The following is an 18,847-nucleotide window of genomic DNA, read 5'->3' on the forward strand; positions in this document are numbered from 1 at the left end:
TGAGCAGGACTGCAGGGTTTCTGGGTTGAGGGTGCTGAGTAGACTGAGGAGGTGGAACTGGATGTGAAGTTAGGTTCCGGGTGCCTGTTGGGTGAGAAGTCAGAACTCCCCAAAGGGAGATGTGCAGAAGAATAGATGTGTGCTCTCCAGCACTCTGCCCACCCCATCTCACCTCTTCCCTTGTGCTTCTCAGGTTCTGGTGCAGGGTTGCCTTTTGGACCCTTCCCAGCGGGAGGCATTCCTGCAGCAGGTGTATGAGCAGCTCTGCCTTTTTGAGGATAAGGTGGCAACTATGCTGCAACAGCAGTATGAGCCCCAGAGCCAGGTAAGTAGGAAAGAAAGCAGGCAGAAGCCCTTCAGAGAATCCATAAGAACAGAGGGTAAAGAGGAGCCATGACCCACTAGAGAAGGGAGAGCAAAGGGCAGAGTGAGCCACGGCTGGAGCGCTAGTGAACAGGAGAACAGGCTCCCTGCTAGACACAGCCAGCTCATGGACTCTTGCTGGGAGAAAGGATGTTTGTTTGTTTTGCCTTTTCTTTCTTTTTTTCTTCTTCTCCAGTCCTGGATCTGGAAGTGGCCATGGGCAGCTTTGATCTCTATTTAGCATTTTGCACAATCAGGATAAAGCTGTTTGATTTGCTGGTGTGTTCTGCCTTGTTACTTTGGAGACCTTAGAAGTGGCTGTGCAAATAGTGTTGGACGACTGCTGTGTATTTGCCTGGCTATGAATACTTGGGACCAGTGATGGGGAAATATGGAAAGGAGCCTTTCTTGGTGGAAGGTGGAGAGACTGCCTCAGTAGAGTCTGACTCTTGATCTGGCGCTTTGCTCTCTTTCTGTCTGCGGTTCAACATCTTCTCATATGCTGGGCATGGGCACACAGCAGAGCAGAGAATGGAACTTGAAGTACTTAGGATTGCACCTGTCTGACCTGGGTAGTACTGGGTTCTGAGTCCCAGTTTGAGGGCTGGGTGTAAACTCAATGGTAGACATGTACCTGGCACAGGTGAAGTCATAGAGAGACGGAGGGAACTCTGATCCTGCTGTAGGTGGGGCACAGTGCAATCATAGGTTCAGTCTCGTGTACCAAACGAGAGAGACGGAGGGAACTCTGATCCTGCTGTAGGTGGGGCGCAGTGCAATCGGTCCCATTCCTCCTTCTCTGTAATTTTGGGCCAGGCAGAAGACCAGTCCCCAGAATCAGGGGAGTCCTTGGGCCGGAAGGTAGGCGTCTCCATGGTGACAGCTGATCTTGGGCTGGTCAGTATGATTCGTCAGGGCATCTTGGCGCTGCAGCTACTGCCCTCAAACTCCAGTGCAGGTCAGTAAAAGACCTATTGGTCTAAGTGGGAGATGGGTTCAGAAAGGGTAAAGGTTGTTGGCAACGACTGGGGTTTCCCCAGAACTAATGGACCCCAGGCCTTGTTTCCTTGTTTGCCAACTCCGAGCATACTCCCAGGACTCTCAGCACTGACAGAGACCTGCTGGGAAGGACACCATCTAGGAGCACGTGCGGGAGGGCAGGAGGAAAGGGGAAGAAGAAAGGTGCTGGGAGCGGGTAAACTGCTGGTGGGCAGACACTGAGGTCTCCAGGGCTCGCTCTTCCTGTCTCAGGTATCATCGTGATCACAGATGGGGTCACCAGTGTCCCTGATGTTGCCGTGTGTGAGACACTACTGAACCAGCTCCGCAGTGGCACTGTGGCTTGTTCCTTCGTGCAGGTGAGGGTTTTCTAGGAAGGAGGAGTGGGAAGTGGGGTATCTCACAAAGTCAGGAATGGCCGGTTACTGTTTTACAGGCGAGATTTCCCAAGTGAAGATGATGACATGGTTTCCTGGGGAGAAGGTACCAGGTCTAGAGCAGGGTAGGTGACAGTGGGGAAGAGAACTCTCATTGTTGTTGGTTTTCCTCAGGATTTGTCCCCTTTTCTTAACGTTGTGGGGGAAAAATAGAAACTTTGAAATCCGAGTCAGTTCTAATCCCATCTGCTTTAGTTACACGGGTCAGAAAACCCAGCTCAGACTAGCTTAACCAAAGTAGGAAGGGGAGGCCTATTCAGGACACTACCACTCATTTGATGGATGGTCTCGCAGGGCAGGGAGCAAGAGCAATGGGAAGCAAGGCCTGAGGATAGATGTAACCAGGGCATGAATAACATATTCTGCTTTGTAAAGAAGGTTTGAGTATAATCCACTGAGTGGCGAAGGTATGTGGAGGGAAAGTTGGGCTTGTGTTTTACAAGGACAGTTTACTAATGATAAAGACAAGATGGCAAATTTAAACCTGTGCATGTGTTAGATGTGCCCGTAGTTCACCGCAGAGCAGTGAGGTGCATTGCCTTCCAGGTTGAACCTTGGCATTGTTTATTAGCTCTGTGACATTTGAGTACATGGCTTTCTCTTTAGGTGGGATTCATCTGTCAAAGGAGATTGTAAGAGTGCCTAGTGGTGGGCGAGATGATGCACTTAAAGTGCGTAGGGTGCGCACATGTGGGTAATAAAGGGCAGCTCTTCGTGGCAGATGGATACACAGATCCTGATGCCGAGGAAACAGCAGGAGTTGAGGGGTCTCAGGAGAGCCCCAGGGAACACCAGCAAGGAACAAGAGGCAGTGTGATGTCAGAAGTCGGAGGTTTGGAAGGAAGGGGTGGTTCACTTAGTGAGAAACAGCAGAAAGATCAAGTAGAGCGAGGAATGAAAAGTGCCCCTCGGATTTGTTGATCAGGAAGTCACACGGAAAGTTTTCAAGCCATTTCAGTAAAGAGGTGATACAGGAAGTGTGGATTGCAGTGGACAGAAGAGGAACAGGTGAAGATAAATGTTGACGTGAGAAATTTGCCTGAAGTGAGGAACAGGAGAGGCTAGTAGCCAAAAAGAAATAAAGGGCATTTTGTTTTATTTTCTGTTTGGTTTAGTTTGCTTTTTAAGGCGGACACTCAAGCCTTTTATCTAACTGGCATATATTCATTGCATAGTAATAGGTTTTGTAGACTTTGTCATACAAGTAGGTATTTCATCTGCTGTGGCCATACTTACTCCTGTACCCTCACTTTCTCCCACCTCTCACTTATCCTTTGTTCCCTCAGTGTCATCTCTTCTTGATGCTATCATAGATAGGCAAATCATTTTATCTGCATAAAATCTAGGATCTACAAATGAGAAAAATGAAATACATGCTTTCTGAGTCTGACTTTTATTTAACTTAATGTGATTGCCTTCTGGTGATCAGTGTTCCTCCCACAAGCAGCATGATGTATTTCTTTATCACTGAGTAAAGCTCCATTGTGGGGACTGGAGAGATGGCTAAGTGGTTAAGAGGACCCAGGTTCAGTTCCCAGCACCCACATGGCAGCTCCCAATTGTCTGTAACTCCAGTTCCAGGGGATCCAATACCCTCACATAGGCATACATACAGGCAAAACACCAATGCACATTAAATAAATAAAAATTCCATTGTGTACATAGACCACATTTTTTATTCATCTTTCATTGGACACCTAGGCTGATCATCTAACTTGGCTGTTGTGACTATGGCTGCAGTAACCATAGATATGTAGGTATCTCTGTGGTGTGCTGACCTATTTAGAGTTCTTGGGGCACATCCCGGAGTTGTCAGGCTGGGCCATATGGGAGTTATACTTTTAGTGTTTTGAAGACCCTCTATGCTGATTTCCATAGTGGCTGAAGCAATTTACATTCCTGCCGGCATCCTTACTGGCATTTAAGGTTTTCTTAACAGTAGAGACTGGGAGAGAAAATTTCTGTGTATTTTAATTTCCTTTTTTGTTTGCTTGTTCATAGTTCTAAGGGGTCATGCTGTCTGAGAGTGGTTTAAAAATTAGGGGGATAAACAGAAAAAGGATCTGGTAGTGTAAAATTTCTAAACTGACAGGGAAACATTATCACTAGAAACAGATGGAACAATTCTTTATGAACAAGTGTCTCTCTCTCTCTCTCTCTCTCTCTCTGACTTAGAAGCTAAAATGCAGATAAATTCTGTCAAGGGTCTCTGCTTCCTCTCAGCAGTAGACAATGAATCCATAAGGAGAGAAGAAGGACTGATTGGAGGACAGTCCTGAAGACGTAGCTGGGTGGGTGTTGTGTTTTGACATAGAGCAGCCTACACAGTTCCTTCACTAAGGCATCAGTGTAGACACTGGTTGGGGTTTGGGGGTAAGAAGAAAATAAGGGGGCAGATACTTGACAGTGATGATTTCAGAGTGGCTTGATCGTAGGGTCGAGGCTGGGTTGGGTAATGTGGGTCAGGATGGTCTGGATAGACTCAGAGATAACAGAGGCCAAAGACCTGGCAGACAATCTCAATGAGGTCAAAGCACAGCAGGAAGAGGGTGGAAAGAAGCTAAAGGGGTATTGTACTGTGGGATGTGGCAATTTGGAATTGCAAAGATGAATTCGTTCCAAGTGAAGCCAAGGGCCAGTGTGTAGACAGCTGCAGGTGTGTGGAATAGAGATGAAGGGTAGGAACTGAACGGCCAGGAAATGAAATGAGTCATGTAGAGCAGGTCTGCAGACATTTTCTGCAGAGGTCAGGCAGTGAGTATTTAAGTTTTGTGGGCCTTCTGTTTCGTAGCTGCTTGGCTTTGCTGTAGCGGTGTGAAAGCGGCCACAAAGTGCAAGATGAGTAGGTGTGGCTGTTCACAAACCCTCATTGACAAAAAATAGGTGGGTTTGGCCTATGGATTAGAGGTGGCTTGATCTCCAGCCGTGGTGCTGGTATTACCAAATCTTATTTTCAGCGTAGGCTCTCAGGCCCCACACCAGACATGTGCTTTAACAACATCCCAAAGGGTTTTGTATGCAACCATAAAGTTTAAGAAGCACTTTGTAAGAAGTGAATTGACAGGAAGCCAGTGGAGCAGTTGCCAAAATCTGTAGAGAAGGGAGAAGAGTGTTTGGCTTGGAAGAAGGAGGGCATAGGACGGTATGGCCAGCTGACATGGGTTTTCCATAGGCGGACAGGTGCAGGGTGCTGGTCTGTTCTGGGAGCACTGTGGCCCACTGCCCCTCAGCGTCTGTGATGCAGAAGCAGGAGTTCCCTCTCCTGCTCTCCCTTTCCTGGCCCTCTGGTGGAACAGGGTCTCCACTTGCTCACTCTCTCCAGGTGGGAGGAGTTTACTCTTACGATTGTAGCTTTGGCCATGTGCCCAATGTGGAATTGATGAAGTTCATTGCAATGGCGACATTTGGCTCCTACCTGTCCACTTGTCCTGAACCCGAGCCAGGCAACCTGGGTCTGACTGTCTACCACCGGGCATTTCTGCTCTACTCCTTTTTGCGCAGTGGGGAAGCCCTGAACCCTGAATACTACTGTGGTAAGTGGGTGGGGGAGGGCGGCTATAGAATGGTGTGGCCTTGGCTCTGGGAGGACTGCTAGTCCAGCTGGGGCTGGCTTCTCTGGTACTTTCTCTCATAGGGATTTTGGTGTAGCCCTCCCTGCCCATCCATCAGCTGACAGATCACCATTTCCCCTTCTCCATCCTCATGGGTCCTCCAGGTTCTCAGCACCGCTTGTTTAATGAGCACCTGGTCTCCGCAAGCAGCAACCCTGCCCTGGCCTTGCGCAGAAAGAAGCACACTGAGAAAGAGGTGCCAGCTGACTTGGTCAGCACTGTGTCTGTACGCCTACGAGAGGGCTACAGTGTCCGAGAGGTTACGCTAGCCAAAGGTAAGGGTCACTAGACCCTTGTACAGATTCACAGGTTTCTGGTAACTTATGTGTGCAGACCTGCCAGATAAAGGGGGACACCCACCTACCACTCATCTAAGTGTCCTCATGAGAGACTCTGCTTGTCACTTAAGACAAGTGGGCTTTGAGGTGCTTTCAGGGCTGAGTTCTCTTTGCACATAGTTCCCAGTTCCATCTCCTGCCCAAGGTAAAGAGCCGAGGGAGTGTGGTGTCTACAGTGGATGGCAGGCTGTGGTCTGGAAATGTATGGAACTGTGTTTGGAACTCTGGCCAGACTTGAGTTCCATTAGATACATGAGGCTTTGAGTAGGACTCAGGCCTGAAGTTCTGCTTCTTCTAACCCCTGCTTGCCCTTCTGCCCCCTGCAGGAGGCTCCCAGCTGGAGGTGAAGCTTGTGCTGCTGTGGAAACACAATATGCGCATCGAGTATGTGGCTGTGGCACCCTGGCCCCTAGAGCCTGAGGGCCCTCGAGTTACACGGGTAGAAGTGACAATGGAAGGCGGCTATGACATTTTACATGACGTGTCCTGTGCACTGAGACAACCTATTCGCTCACTGTATCGTACTCATGTTATCCGCCGGTTCTGGAACACACTGCAGAGGTAAATAAGGCCACCTCTTCATGAAGAGTACCCCACTTGTAGAAGGACACATCTGGCAGCTGGGAGGAAGGACTCTGTACCAGGTTCATGTCCAGAGTTCTTTGAAGCCCCGAGCTTCCCTTCATCTGCCCCCAGCAGTTTGCTGTAGCTCAGGCTTGGTCCTTGTTCTGCAGCATTAACCAGACAGATCAGATGCTGGCCCACCTTCAGTCCTTCTCCTCAGTGCCAGAACACTTCACACTTCCCGACAGCACCAAGAGTGGAGTGCCCCTCTTCTACATTCCTCCTGGCTCCACCACCCCGGTAAGAGGTCCTGAAACTCCGTAGCCTCGTTCATGTGGTTTAGACTTGAGGCCAGAACCACCACTGTTCCTTCTCTCTCAAGTCTGAGGCACCCAAACCAGTTTTCGCTTTGAAAGCATCTCTCCTCTTCCTGCATCCTAATGCCCTAGGAAAACTATTACTAGAAAAAGAGGGCCTGAACAGACAGACCATCCTAGCAGATGGACATTCTGCAGATGTTTAGGTGATGGTATCCTAGCAGGCTACCATTGCCCTTACGCATCTCCATGCAGCCCACTTGGGCCTCCCTTACCTACCTGTTTTCAACCACCACCAGCCATGAGAACTGAGTACTTCTTGAAGACCACAACTTCAGTTCTGGACTCTCTCCTACTCGGCCTACAGCTGGTAGCCTGGTACAGTGAACACAGAGACCAAAGGAGTGTGCAGTGGCCTCATCATTAGGCCTTGCCAACTCTCAGCAGTTTTCCTCTGAAGTCAGCAATATAAGATAGGCAGGTTCCATCCTCCTGCTGGGTCAGCAGGGCTGTCCAGTCCATTCCCTGGTCAGTCATCCTGATATATCCTTCACGCTGAAAACCAGTTTTTGCCTTTGTCCCAGACTGGCCTGTGTGCCTTAACCACAACCCAATTCTGACCCCCTTGAACTGGGTTCAGCATAACTCTTTGCTACTCCGAGGTTGTATTCTACTTCTCTACAACTGTTTCCCAAGGGCTGATCTTTCTGTCCCCAGGTGCTTTCCCTTCAGCATAGTGGTTCCGACTCATCCCATGCCCAGTTTGCCGCCTACTGGAAGCCAGTGCTTTCCATGGATGCTAATTCCTGGCAGAGATGGCTGCACATGCATCGCCTGGTGCTAATCCTGGAGCATGACACGTGGGTACTCTCAGGCCTGGGCCTTGGCTCTGATGGAGGAACACACTGGGGAATGGGGCTGATGGGAAGAGTGCCAACTGTGGCCAAGCCTTCCTGCTCATCAGCTTCCATGACCTCAGGGTCTAGAAGAGATTGGGGCTAGCACATCTGACTTCACTCTCCCACCCTGTCCCTAGACCACTCCCTAAGCACTTGCACACCCCGGGCAGCAATGGCCGCTATAGCACTATCCAGTGCAGAATCTCACACTCCTCACTGACCTCTCTGCTGCGGGACTGGAGCAGCTTTGTGCTGGTTGAGGGCTATTCCTACGTCAAGCTGCTCTCCAGGTGGGCAAAGTGGTGTTTCCTTACCCTTCTCCACACCTCTTCCCAGTCTCTCCCTCCAGCCTCAGAGCTCATCCATACTCCTGAAGACCATTTACTGTAGCTCAGGACTGCTCACCTAGTCCCATTTCTCCCCAGTGGCCCAGACCAGCCCCCTTCCTCCTTCTACATGGTCCGCATCATTTCCAAGACCCCATGTATGGTTCTTCGTCTGGGGTTTCCAATTGGCACACCAGCCCAGGCCCGGCATAAGGTAAGCTAGCCTCTGACTGCCCTGACTGACATCTGACTGAGGAGTTCCTCAGTCCTCCTAGCTCAGTAAGGAGAGGTGCCCCCAGACCCAGTGAGGCTTGAGGACCATGAAAGGGCAGGTTCTCTCTCTGACTGTGGCTCCCTTCTCCCAGACCTAAAGGGCTTGGGAATCAGGGATTCTGATCACATTTCCCTACAGATTGTGTCAGGCCTGCAGGAAGAGATCCTGCGCCTTCGTTTCCCTCACCGGGTGCAAAGTAAGGAGCCGACACCTAAGGTGAAGCGAAAAGGACTAGGGGGCATTGGTGGTGGCAACTCTCCCTCCAAGTCACCCCCCACACTGGGGCCACAGCAGGCCCTGTCTGATCGGCCGTGTCTTGTAGTCCTTCATAAACCACTAGACAAGCTCCTTATCAGGTCAGTATAGAGGACAGGGAAGAAGCCTCGGGGCACGAGAGAAGACTGAGCAGAAATCCACTGGCGAGCTGCCCTGTTTCTCAGGTATGAGAAGCTACCCCTGGACTACAGAGCACCCTTCTTGCTGACACTGGAGCCACCAGGACCATTACCCCTGGTGTCGGGCCGCTCAGCCTCATCCAGCCTCGCATCGCTGTCACGTTATCTCTATCATCATCGCTGGCTGTGGAGTGTCCCATCAGGCCTGGCCCCAACCCTGCCGCTCAGCGCCATCGCCCAGCTCCTCTCTGTTCTCACCGAGTACGTCTGCAAGCCAACAGGGCAGCTAGGGCAAGGAGAGAAATAAGTTGGACAGTGGCCTAAGCCGGACACTTCCCATCACCACGCACTGTTATTGACCCAGAGCCCCTGCTGTTCCTTCCCACTCTGTACTCCCCAGCTCTGCTAATTTTGGCCTTTGGTCCTTCTTAGACCTGAACACTCTAAGGAACTGCTATTCTCTGCAGGCCTCCAGTGGACTAGGTCACATGACAGCTCCTGGGTGGTGGGAAGTTGGAGCACTGAACTAAATTACTCTTTCCTCATCTTTCTGCTCTGTCCTGACTTTCTGTGGCTTCAGGGTCCGGCTTTCTGAAGGATTCCACTTTGCCTGTAGCGGAGAAGGAATCATCAACATGGTTTTGGAGCTTCCTGTTCAGGTGTGAGCCGTCCCTCCTGAAACTTACAAGGACCATCAGAACCTTGGGACACTTGCCTTCAGTTGGGTGGTGACTGCTAGAAACCGCCTCACCAGATTAAGGGACCTAGGCTTCTCCACTGCCGGGGTTTTGCACAGGATCTTCCGTTTATCCACAGAATGAACCACTGGGGCAGGCTGTAGCTGAGGAGAAGCACACATGTGTTGTCCAGTACATCCTCTTCCCCCCACACTCTACCTCCACTAAAGACAGGTAGGTGAGGCTCTGACCTCTGAACCACCTCTGCAGAGTCCCCTGCCCCAGGTTCACCTGGATGTCTGGCTACCATACTCTAATATGACCTCTATCCCAAACCAGAGCTGAGAGCTGCTGGTTTTAGATGATCCATGCTGGGGACATGCTTGTCTGGGTAGGCCGTATGGCTATCCTCATCCCCCCTGCCACCAGCCGCCACTGGACTTCTTCCAGGAGTAAACCCCCTCCTCTTCTAGCTTCTCAACAGATGATGACAATGATGTGGAGGTGGAGGCCCTAGAGGGGGATTCAGAGCTCAATCTGGTCACCGAGGTATGGGTGGAGCCTCAATATGGACAAATTGGACCTGGCCCTGAAAGCTGGAAACACCTGCAGGATTTGACCTACTCTGAGATCCCTCAAGCTGTGAGTGACCCCAGAACTGTCCTCTACTTCCTACCAGATTATACTATGCTTGGAGACTGTAGCTATGCACTTCTTGAGACCAGAGGTGGGAAATTGGGTCGAATGACGCTATCATCTGGTGTTTCTCTCCTAGCTCCACCCACGGGATGCTGCCTGCATAGGTTCCCTGCTGACCTTTGAATACCTGATACAGCTGTGCCAGAGCAAGGAATGGGGTCCTGTGCCCCCAGAGCCACGGGTCTCAGATGGTCAGTGGAGAGGGTTTGCAGGGTAGTAAGATGGGAGAAGGCAGCCTCAGATAGGTCCCCTGGGTCTCACTGTGCCCTATTCTCTCCCTGTAGGACTGGACCAAGGAAGAGACTCCTGTGTCCATGAGATCCCTTTCCAGTTTGACCTGCTAGGGTTATTGCCGCAGTGCCAGCAGCTGCAGATGTTTCTCCTTCTGCTCTCCAGAGGTGGGTACACCTGGGAGCCACTTACCCCTACCTAAGGGGCCAGCAGACCTGGGCCCCTCAGAAGGTAGAAAGAGGGGCAGCCAGCATAGTGAGTGAGTGACAGGGCGGCTGAGGCTGAAGGAAGGGCTTTGCTGGTCAGGGTGGAGCCGGGGACATTGGCAGCATTGCTGAGCAGAGTGTGTGTCGGGCAGAGCCAGAGGGTGTGCCTCTCACCGAGGGGCCCTGTCCCACCAACGACATGGTGCTGTGCCTGCTGCACAGCTGCCTGGGGCAGGAGCTAAGTGACCGAGAGATCCCACTGACTCCCGCTGACCAGGCTGCCTTCTTGAATGAGATCCTGCGGCGGAGCTGCCGTGATTCAGGTGAGCTCTCCACTGCTTTCCTAATGTCACTCTTCAGCCTTGCCCTTCTTTACCCCGGGGTGGTTTCCGTCTTTGAGTTCTAGCCTCCTTCCCCACCCTTTCACCTCAGAGCCCTGCCTCTGTGCTGATCCTGCCCTTTCCCACCATCTCTACCCCATTATAGGTCCAGAAGGTCCTCTAGTGGGGGGCCACACGGCCCCGAAGGATCCAGCAGGCAACAGCCACCAGGCCACTGGAGACTCCGCCCTTCCTACCCCGGTCAGCACTGCTGCTTTTCCCTGAGCGCTTACCATGCTTACATCCCTCCATCACCACACACCTTTTCCCAGGCTCCCTTCTCCTTGGCAGAGTTCTGGCATCCCCTTCTCTCTGGACCTTGCATGCCATACCTAAGAGGAACCGGGGTCAGGGTGGAAGAAGGGAATGGGACTTGGAATGTTCCCTTGTAAGTTGCTCTTGTTTCCTGTTTGTCTCTTACAGAGTGTAGGCATTCCTGGGGTTCTCAGGCCTTCCCCGTCTGCCCAGACCCCTCAGTGGCACTGCTATGCAAGGCTTCTGAGCCCCCAGCACGTGTTTCTGACTTTTCTCCCAGCTACCTTCACAGGTACCAGTGGCTGACCTTCCTCACCAATCTCAATGATACAAACCCTTGAGCTCCTCCCCACCCCACCAGAGAGCACTGATAGATAGGTGCCGCTTTTTTCTCTCTTCAGACGTCCAACATCTGGCAGCCTATGGCCTGGAAGGTTCCTTTCAAGAAGAAACAAAACCTAAGTTTGGGGATTGGAATGCAGTTCCCAGCCTGAAAGACCTGGGCGGGACTGGACCTAAGGCTACAAAGTCCCAGGTTCCCATCCTCAGTGTAACACTTGCTAGTGGTAAGGCTGCCGCTTGGAGTCGTTGAGGTAGATTGGGGTTGGGAAGCCCATAGCGGATATGAAGATCATGGATGCCTCTCCTCACAGACAGTTCCCAGGACCCAGGAGAGCCAAGCCCGGCTTCCTGCCAAGACTTACCGGCTTACAGTGGGCGCCAGGCTCCTCAGACAGAGGGTGCAGATGGGCCCCGGACCCGGTGTCCTGTCTACATCTATAGCTGTTCTCTGGAAGCACTGAGGGAGCAAATGGTTGGCTTACAGCCTCCTCAAGCACCACGAGATCTCATATTCCGGTGAGTGTACTCCATTTTGACTCTTGGCTTCCTCCAGCCAAGGCCTGGGTACACACTCAGGTGTAGACAGACTGTTGGTCATTCAGGAACTCAGCTTCTTAGCTGTATCGCCCAACAGATCACCAGACACTCCTAATCACGAATGCATTTCTTAAGGCTCTCTACATTCCTCTGGAGTTTGAATGGCTGATGAGGCCAAGGTATCATTTAGGGGAGTCTGCCAAGCTCTGTTTCCCCTCCCATTCCTAGGACTCAGTACCTGGACCACCCCTCTTCCTCAGCCTGGATGGAGCCCAGATACAAAGAGGCAGCCACCCACTGCGCCTTGCTGCAGGAGCACGCACAGCGGTGCTATGTTCGCGGTGAGCAGGAATATCATACAAGGAAGGAGTGTGCCTGAGGGCAGAACTACAAGGGTTACAGGGTTGGAACTGGAAGGACAATGACAGCTGACCGCTGTGATCCATTCTACTTCCATTAGGGCTATTCCGAAGCTTACAACAATCACAGAGAGTGGCCTGCCAAGATTTGCTGACAGCTGTAGATGCCTGCGAGGAGCTACTACAGGAAGTGGACATCACCTCTTTTCTGCTGGCACTATGTGGCCATACTTGGGGTTTGCCTCATGCACCCCCAAGCCCTGGTCCTCTCAGTCCAGGGCCCTTCAGCAGTAGCATCGAAGAAGGACCAGAGCCCCGGGAACGAGCTATCCTAGTTTCTGAGTCCAGGTTAGCATTGTTCTTGAGGGTTGTTAAGCAGGGTTGTAGGAGATACATTGACCAAGTCCCTACAAGCAAGACCTTCCAGTCCAGAGAAGTACACCTGAGAAACAGGTGCCTGGTCACTGGCTTCATTTTCAGTGAAGCTTTGTCCCACTTGGCTTTGGCAACAGTCTCCCTCTCAGGCATGCCTCATCTCTTCTAACTTACGGTGTTCTGATTAGCTGAGTTAGGGCTAACCCATTCCCAGAAGTGAAAGCAGAAATTTTTCTGATGTCTTCCATAATTGTCATGATTCCCCCAACTAACAGGAGTGTATCAGCTCAGCACAAAAGTACATGTTGGTTCCCGGGTCCCCGCAGTGGCCTCCACAGCTCCACAGCTCCTTGCCGAAGGGAGGCTAGAGGGAAGGACAAGGCAGGACGGTTGATGCTGTTAGCTTCTACAGTGTGTTGCTGTTGAGAAAAGAGCAACTAGAATACTGAGGGTGTCAAGGACTCCACCCCAGGGCTCTGGAGCCACAGACTCCCCATTTCCATGACCCCCTCTAAGTGAACACTCTCTTCCAACAAGCTTTGCTTCTCCTGGTCTCCACTTATACTGAACGATACCACCTTCCATTCGGTGATGGGAGTCAGAAGGAGGCACCCTGTCTCTAAGAAAGGTGGAGGTTAGAGCCCAGAGGGAGAGAGGGGGTTGAGTCCCCTCATCACCTCCCAAGCCATTGTTCTAGCACGCTCTAGAGAGAGACAGATGTTTGCTGCTCTAGCACTTGGTGGTTCTTGACGATGATCTGCTTCTTCCGACCCCAGTATAGAGACTGAGGACCTCAGTGAGCCTGAGTTCCAGAGCACCCGGGTCCTTGGGAATCCAGACCCTGGTCCGGAGATTTCTCTGACAGATGTCTGCCAACTTAAAGGAGAGGCACATGATGCCCTTCATGGCCTCATCCAGGTGGGAACTTGGTAGAGCTTCTGCAGCTCTCAGCTTCTTCCCTGGGTTGAGGATGGACTAGTGTCCTCTAAGGGTAGCTCACCTCATAGCCTCCTTCTAAACCCACAACAGGAGAAGTTCCTGGAGATCAGTCGCCTCCACTTCCGCACAGTGCCCTCCAATCCCCACTACTTCTTCTATTGCCCTCCATCCAGTCGGCGAGAGGTGAGAGTCTCTCTCTCCTTTTCCTTCCTCGTGCCCCAACCCAGAGCCCCAGAGGAACGCCCTAGCCCACCTGAGTCCTTTTGAATTTTGATTCTCTGACACCTAGTTGTCTTGCTTTGATTACCTGCCTTTTCCTCTTGCAAGGATGAGGGACCTCGAGACACTGTAGACAGAAAAGTCAGTGACCTGGAGTTTTCAGAGGCTGAGCTCGTGGGAGAGGAAGGTGTGTGAGCAAGTGGGTCAAAGAAGAATGGCTGTTTCACGCCAGGACTGAGTGGTCCCACTGCTTTCTCTGCTGTTGACCGCATGTCTTGTGTTGCTAGGGGACACGTCTGCTTGCTGTGTGGTCACCGAAAGTGATCCAGAGCTGGAGGTGGAATACCGTGAGAGCCGGGAACCAGACCAGGGGCCTGCTGGGCTAGACTCCGCATCTCTGTCAGATGCAGACACTGTGAACCCCGATGAAGACTCCTTCAGTATCTTAGGGGGTGACTCACCCACTGGGCCTGACAGCCTCATGCATGACCTGCCACCCCTCTTCCTACATCTCACATGCTCTGTGCGGTTGCGTGGGCAGCACAGCTCAGTGCCTGTCTGCAGCCTGCCCACTTGCCTGGGTGAGTTTTGAGGAGCCAGGAGGAAGGCCTAAGGTCCCCATATGGCTGGTTTGCCTGCCTGCCCTTGAGGAGAAGGCAGCGGAGAGCTTGGGAGAATGACTTAGTGTCACTTGGAACTCGGGAAGCCACACTTTTTCCAGGACACACAGGAACCCCTGATTTTACTTCTCTCACAGGCCAGGTACTCTCCAGTCTAGAGGGACCCCCAATTGGAGGCCGAGTCCCCTTGAGGGACCTCAGTATCACTCTCGATGTCTTTGTGTTGACGTTGCCCCTGGAAGTGGAACTCCCCCCAGCCACGGACCCTCAGCACCATCGGTACGGCAGCAAGCTTGGCAGGCTCTGGGGCTTTGGGGAATAAGGAGACCTTGGGAAATCCTAGGAGGATAGTAGCTCCTGATCTTTGATTCTGCTCCCACCCTGCTTAGGTCGACATCTGAGAGCAGCACTTCATTCCCACGGTCCCCAGGGCAGCCATCATCTTTAAGGTCAGATGATGGCCTAGGGCCCCCACTACCACCCCCAGAAGAAGAGAGGTACATCCTTATCTCCCTCTCAGTATCTTACTCCCCTCAGTTTCATTCTTAGGAAGCTAGTTTATAAACCTTTCTTCCACTTAGGCACCCAGGACTGTCCAGTCTGGCCACACCCCACAGACTGGCTATTGAGAACACAATGAATGAGGTGAGAGCCTTCTCCCTTCAGTGTAAGCAGTAGCCTTCCAGCGCCGTACCTAATGTTATCCTAGGACTGAGGCAGAGCTCTCTTGGTCTGTAAGGCAGTCTGTCTTCTGGTATCTTTTGGTTTGGGGTTGAAGATGTCCCACTAAGGACTTGCACCTGCATTCTGACTATAGATCCGCTGGTTGTTAGAAGATGAGATGGTGGGGGCACTCCGAAGAGGGGGCATGCCCCAGAGCGCTGCCCTACACCGAGCAGCTGCCCACATTCATAGCTCTTCAGGACGCTCTACCTGTCTTCGCCAAACTCCCCCTCTGAGTTTTGTGTTTGGGCCAGAACGCTCCCTCACACAGTTCAAGGAGGTAAGCCGCTCTCAGAACACTTAATGCTTTCCTGGGGGCTCGTCCCTCCTTGAATCCCAGAAAGAAAGACCCCATTTCTATTTGAATCCCCAGAATTTGATTCCTTGTCATATCATCTACTCCTCCCCCACTTGCCTGATAGTCCAGTTCCATGGACAGTAGACCCCCCTTGTTATTGGGCCTGCTGAGTTTGGCCAAGTCACCTAACCTTTTCTTACCTCAGCAGTGGTGATGTGATGGTCAAAGCGTCAAATGAGAAATCCTGCCTAAACTATGATCTTGGCTCCTTCCCTAGGAGTTCCGACGCCTTCACCTCCCTGGCCACGTTCTCCTTGAGGATCCTGACAGTGGCTTCTTCTTTGTAGCAGCTGGCCAACAACCAGGTGGACTCCATGGGGAGCCCCCTTCAGCGGCCTGGGCTTGGCACAGCCATGAAGACAAGGCTGAAGATGCTGAAGGGGAGGTAGGTCTGACTTGAGGACCAAGAGCTGTGGCTGTTGGCATGGAGCTAAATCTCAGTTCTGATTTCTACTCTTCAGGTCTTAATAGCCAGCCCCCAAGTCCCTGGCTCCCTGGAGGATTCTGAAGGCACCCCCCTCGTCAGCCTGCCTGGCTTGTCGCAGGGAGGTAAGAAGACGGGCAGTATAGGCTGGGGGCCACAGCTGTCTCTCCCAGCTTTCATTTCTCCTGGCAGATCTGCCACAGGAGCCAGAGACACACCAGGCATTTCTCTTTCTCTGTACAGGCAGTCAGCCTGGGCCTACCCGGGGACTAAGCCTTATGTCCAGTCAAGGCAGTGTGGACTCAGACCACCTAGGTAAGGTCAGAGTGGGGGTGGAGCACCCCAGGTTGATGATATATGGGCTTAGGGCTGCATAGGGGAAGGTATCATGGGACTTAACTTAAAAGAGACTGTCAAGCCTGATGCTCTTGAGAATCAGAAGACTCAGGCTCAGCTAAGGATGGGATGAATGTGAGCACATTTGACACAGGTTATGATGGTGGCAGCAGTGGCTCAGACAGTGAGGGTCCCAGTGAGACCCTTGGTGAGAAAGCCCCCTTCACACTTCGGACTCCACCTGGACCAGTACCTCCACAGCCTTCATTCTCAGGCCTTCCTGGGCCCTCCCTGCCTGACTTCTGGCTCATCGTCAGGATACTGCAGGATCGTGTGGAAGTATATGCGCATGCACGGTATGTAGAAGCCGTGGCCTGCACCCTGATGATTTCAGCTTCTTGTGTCTAAAGGCACACACCTTTTACCCCAGCACTTGAAAGACAGAGTCAAAAGAGGTCAACCTGATCTTCGTTATCTGTTTCAGGTCACCAGGGCTACAGTGAACCCCTGTGTTCAGGGGCGGGGGGGGGGGGGAGCAGGCTGAGAGCTTTGGTAGGATCTTCTGAGACCCACTGCTGATCTTCCCACATCTTCTAGGAAAAGCACATCACTCAAATTTATATTATTTATTTATTCATTTGTTTTTGAGATAGAACTGGCCTGGAACTTTTATAGACCATGCTGGCTTCAAATTCATAGAGTCCCACCTGCCTCTGCCTCCGAATGCTGGAGTAGAGGTGTGTGCCACCATGCCCGACACACCTGACTGTCTCAGTGGGGTTGAAAAGCTGATGGGGTTTGTGTCATCTACCTGAGCCTTCAGAGCATCTACAGTTCACAAAAGTTTCAGAGGTTGATGGCTGATAGTTAACAGTGTGTGTAACATGTAAGTGCCTGTCTAGCCTGTGCAGGGATCTACATAACAACTCCATAATCTACAGTAGTATTGCCCTAACAGTGTGGGTGAGGAAACTCAGTACAGAGAATTAAATACTTGCCCAGGTCACAGTAAGTGACAGCCAGGACTCACTTAAATACAGGCATCTGTCTAAATACCTATTCTTAGAGATGGCACAAGAGAAGGCCACATTTTGACCAAGCTTTAAGACTAAATAAGGGGCATGCTGGATGCTGGGAGCCTCAGTACAGTTCCATGAGGAGCTGGCAAGGCAAGCATAGAGCTTAGGTCTCCAAACTGCTGGAGATGTTCGTGTTTTCCCTTTCCAGCGAAGTTCGCTTCCTTTGTCCATATTTACCTCCTTTATTATGGTTTCCTTTGGCCCAGCACCATGACCTTCCCTCCCACTTGGGACACCTAAACCTTCCTCCCACTGCAGTTCTCTGTCATTCCATCCTCCCTGCCTAGGAGCCTGATTCGGGAGGATGGCGGGCCTGGCACTGAGTGTCGCCACCTGCAGCAGCTCCTGGTGAGGCGTGTTGGGGAGATCTGCAGAGAGGTCAACCAGGTAAGTCAGCCAGGGACAGGACTCAGACACTCGGGCAGAAGAGGAAGGAGTTTCTAGGAACCAAACTCTTAGAACCTGGTGGTCTGTGTCAGACTTAATAATGACAGAGACCTTTTCTTTGCACCCCAAGTTCTAGAAAACTGTTACTCCTTCATTCCCCACAAGCTGGAAGGTTTTCTTTTCGTGCCAGTGACTCCTGAGATGTTTCCTGTCCTTCCGCTGTGCTAGCATCAAGAAATCACTGAGAACCAGACACAGGGACCCTAACTCTATAGTGCTTGCGTAGAAGAGGCCATGTAGACATTGAACAACTAAAACTAAAGTACGTGGATGATTTCAGTGTCAGCTGTGGAGAATGATTCTGTAGCAGAAAAGCAGAGGCTGCTGGGAGAGCACGTGACAGGGTTCTGACCCTGGAATATCTGGGAAGACTTCCTGGATAAAGCAGTTTTAATTGAGAACTGAAAGATGGTGACCAGATTCTCTACTGGTGCCTTCCATTACTGGTACCCTCATTGGTGGTGCCCTCATTACTGAAACCCTTCATTGTTCACTCTTAGAAATTCAAAATTGTGTTTCTGACTCCCCAAGCTACCTGTCCCCACCATGGGCCATTGTTCTCTATGTCTGCTTCTCTCCAATCCAAACCCCCAGATCACCTTTTTCTCCATGTAGACTGAACATGGGTTCTGTGTCTCCTTGATGAGAAGCCTGTTCTTGGCTTTCAGTTCTCAATGCCTAGAAGTAACCTTTCCATAGTTATCAACACAGGCTGTTGTCCTGTGGCATGCAAGGCTGACCCGGTATTAAAGCAGATTGTCCTTGGCTGCCTCCTACTCCTCAGTACATCCATGGACTTTTGTTTTTGATACAGTGTGTTATAGGTAGTCCAGACTAGGCTCCTGGTATTCTTTTGACCTTGGACCTCAGCAATAGTGGTCATTCTCTGTGGCCTTTGCTCACCCACTTAGTAGGACATATTTCAGTTTTCTGACACCTTGCTCCTTCTCCTAGCGACTGCTCCTTCAGGACCTTCATGACAGTCACGTTTGTAACTCCCTCTTGGTGGCCGAGAGTGAAGAAGATCTCTGGCGTAGTGAGACGCCTTTCCATTCCCGTCAGCGGGCACCCCTGCCCAGTGATGGTATGATGCGGGCACCCCTGCCCAGTGGTGGTGT

General features: G+C 51.6%; 1 protein-coding gene across 1 annotated transcript in view; it reads left to right on the plus strand.

Moving 5' to 3' along the window:
- Positions 1-18,847, plus strand: part of Szt2 (SZT2 subunit of KICSTOR complex) — a 45,788-nt gene that overhangs the window by 9,441 nt on the left and 17,500 nt on the right. Inside the window, exons 5-42 of the mRNA XM_050161208.1 lie at positions 194-325; positions 1,180-1,321; positions 1,615-1,721; positions 5,122-5,332; positions 5,515-5,685; positions 6,075-6,309; positions 6,483-6,612; positions 7,347-7,489; positions 7,666-7,818; positions 7,954-8,068; positions 8,267-8,484; positions 8,569-8,784; positions 9,104-9,182; positions 9,340-9,434; positions 9,674-9,842; positions 9,976-10,090; positions 10,184-10,297; positions 10,489-10,659; positions 10,823-10,917; positions 11,140-11,263; positions 11,373-11,537; positions 11,625-11,829; positions 12,079-12,191; positions 12,311-12,557; positions 13,361-13,502; positions 13,614-13,706; positions 13,851-13,929; positions 14,030-14,323; positions 14,500-14,641; positions 14,752-14,859; positions 14,944-15,007; positions 15,180-15,365; positions 15,661-15,828; positions 15,905-15,992; positions 16,111-16,182; positions 16,358-16,559; positions 17,570-17,669; positions 18,684-18,813. Of these exons, the coding sequence (XP_050017165.1) occupies positions 194-325; positions 1,180-1,321; positions 1,615-1,721; positions 5,122-5,332; positions 5,515-5,685; positions 6,075-6,309; positions 6,483-6,612; positions 7,347-7,489; positions 7,666-7,818; positions 7,954-8,068; positions 8,267-8,484; positions 8,569-8,784; positions 9,104-9,182; positions 9,340-9,434; positions 9,674-9,842; positions 9,976-10,090; positions 10,184-10,297; positions 10,489-10,659; positions 10,823-10,917; positions 11,140-11,263; positions 11,373-11,537; positions 11,625-11,829; positions 12,079-12,191; positions 12,311-12,557; positions 13,361-13,502; positions 13,614-13,706; positions 13,851-13,929; positions 14,030-14,323; positions 14,500-14,641; positions 14,752-14,859; positions 14,944-15,007; positions 15,180-15,365; positions 15,661-15,828; positions 15,905-15,992; positions 16,111-16,182; positions 16,358-16,559; positions 17,570-17,669; positions 18,684-18,813 (5,533 nt within the window). The remainder of the gene's footprint in view (positions 1-193; positions 326-1,179; positions 1,322-1,614; positions 1,722-5,121; positions 5,333-5,514; positions 5,686-6,074; positions 6,310-6,482; positions 6,613-7,346; positions 7,490-7,665; positions 7,819-7,953; positions 8,069-8,266; positions 8,485-8,568; positions 8,785-9,103; positions 9,183-9,339; positions 9,435-9,673; positions 9,843-9,975; positions 10,091-10,183; positions 10,298-10,488; positions 10,660-10,822; positions 10,918-11,139; positions 11,264-11,372; positions 11,538-11,624; positions 11,830-12,078; positions 12,192-12,310; positions 12,558-13,360; positions 13,503-13,613; positions 13,707-13,850; positions 13,930-14,029; positions 14,324-14,499; positions 14,642-14,751; positions 14,860-14,943; positions 15,008-15,179; positions 15,366-15,660; positions 15,829-15,904; positions 15,993-16,110; positions 16,183-16,357; positions 16,560-17,569; positions 17,670-18,683; positions 18,814-18,847) is intronic.

Source organism: Alexandromys fortis, unplaced genomic scaffold (assembly GCF_014885135.2).
Source record: "Alexandromys fortis isolate MF-2015 unplaced genomic scaffold, M_Fortis_MF-2015_v1.1 scaffold_122, whole genome shotgun sequence".
NCBI classification, from domain to species: Eukaryota; Metazoa; Chordata; class Mammalia; order Rodentia; family Cricetidae; genus Alexandromys; species Alexandromys fortis.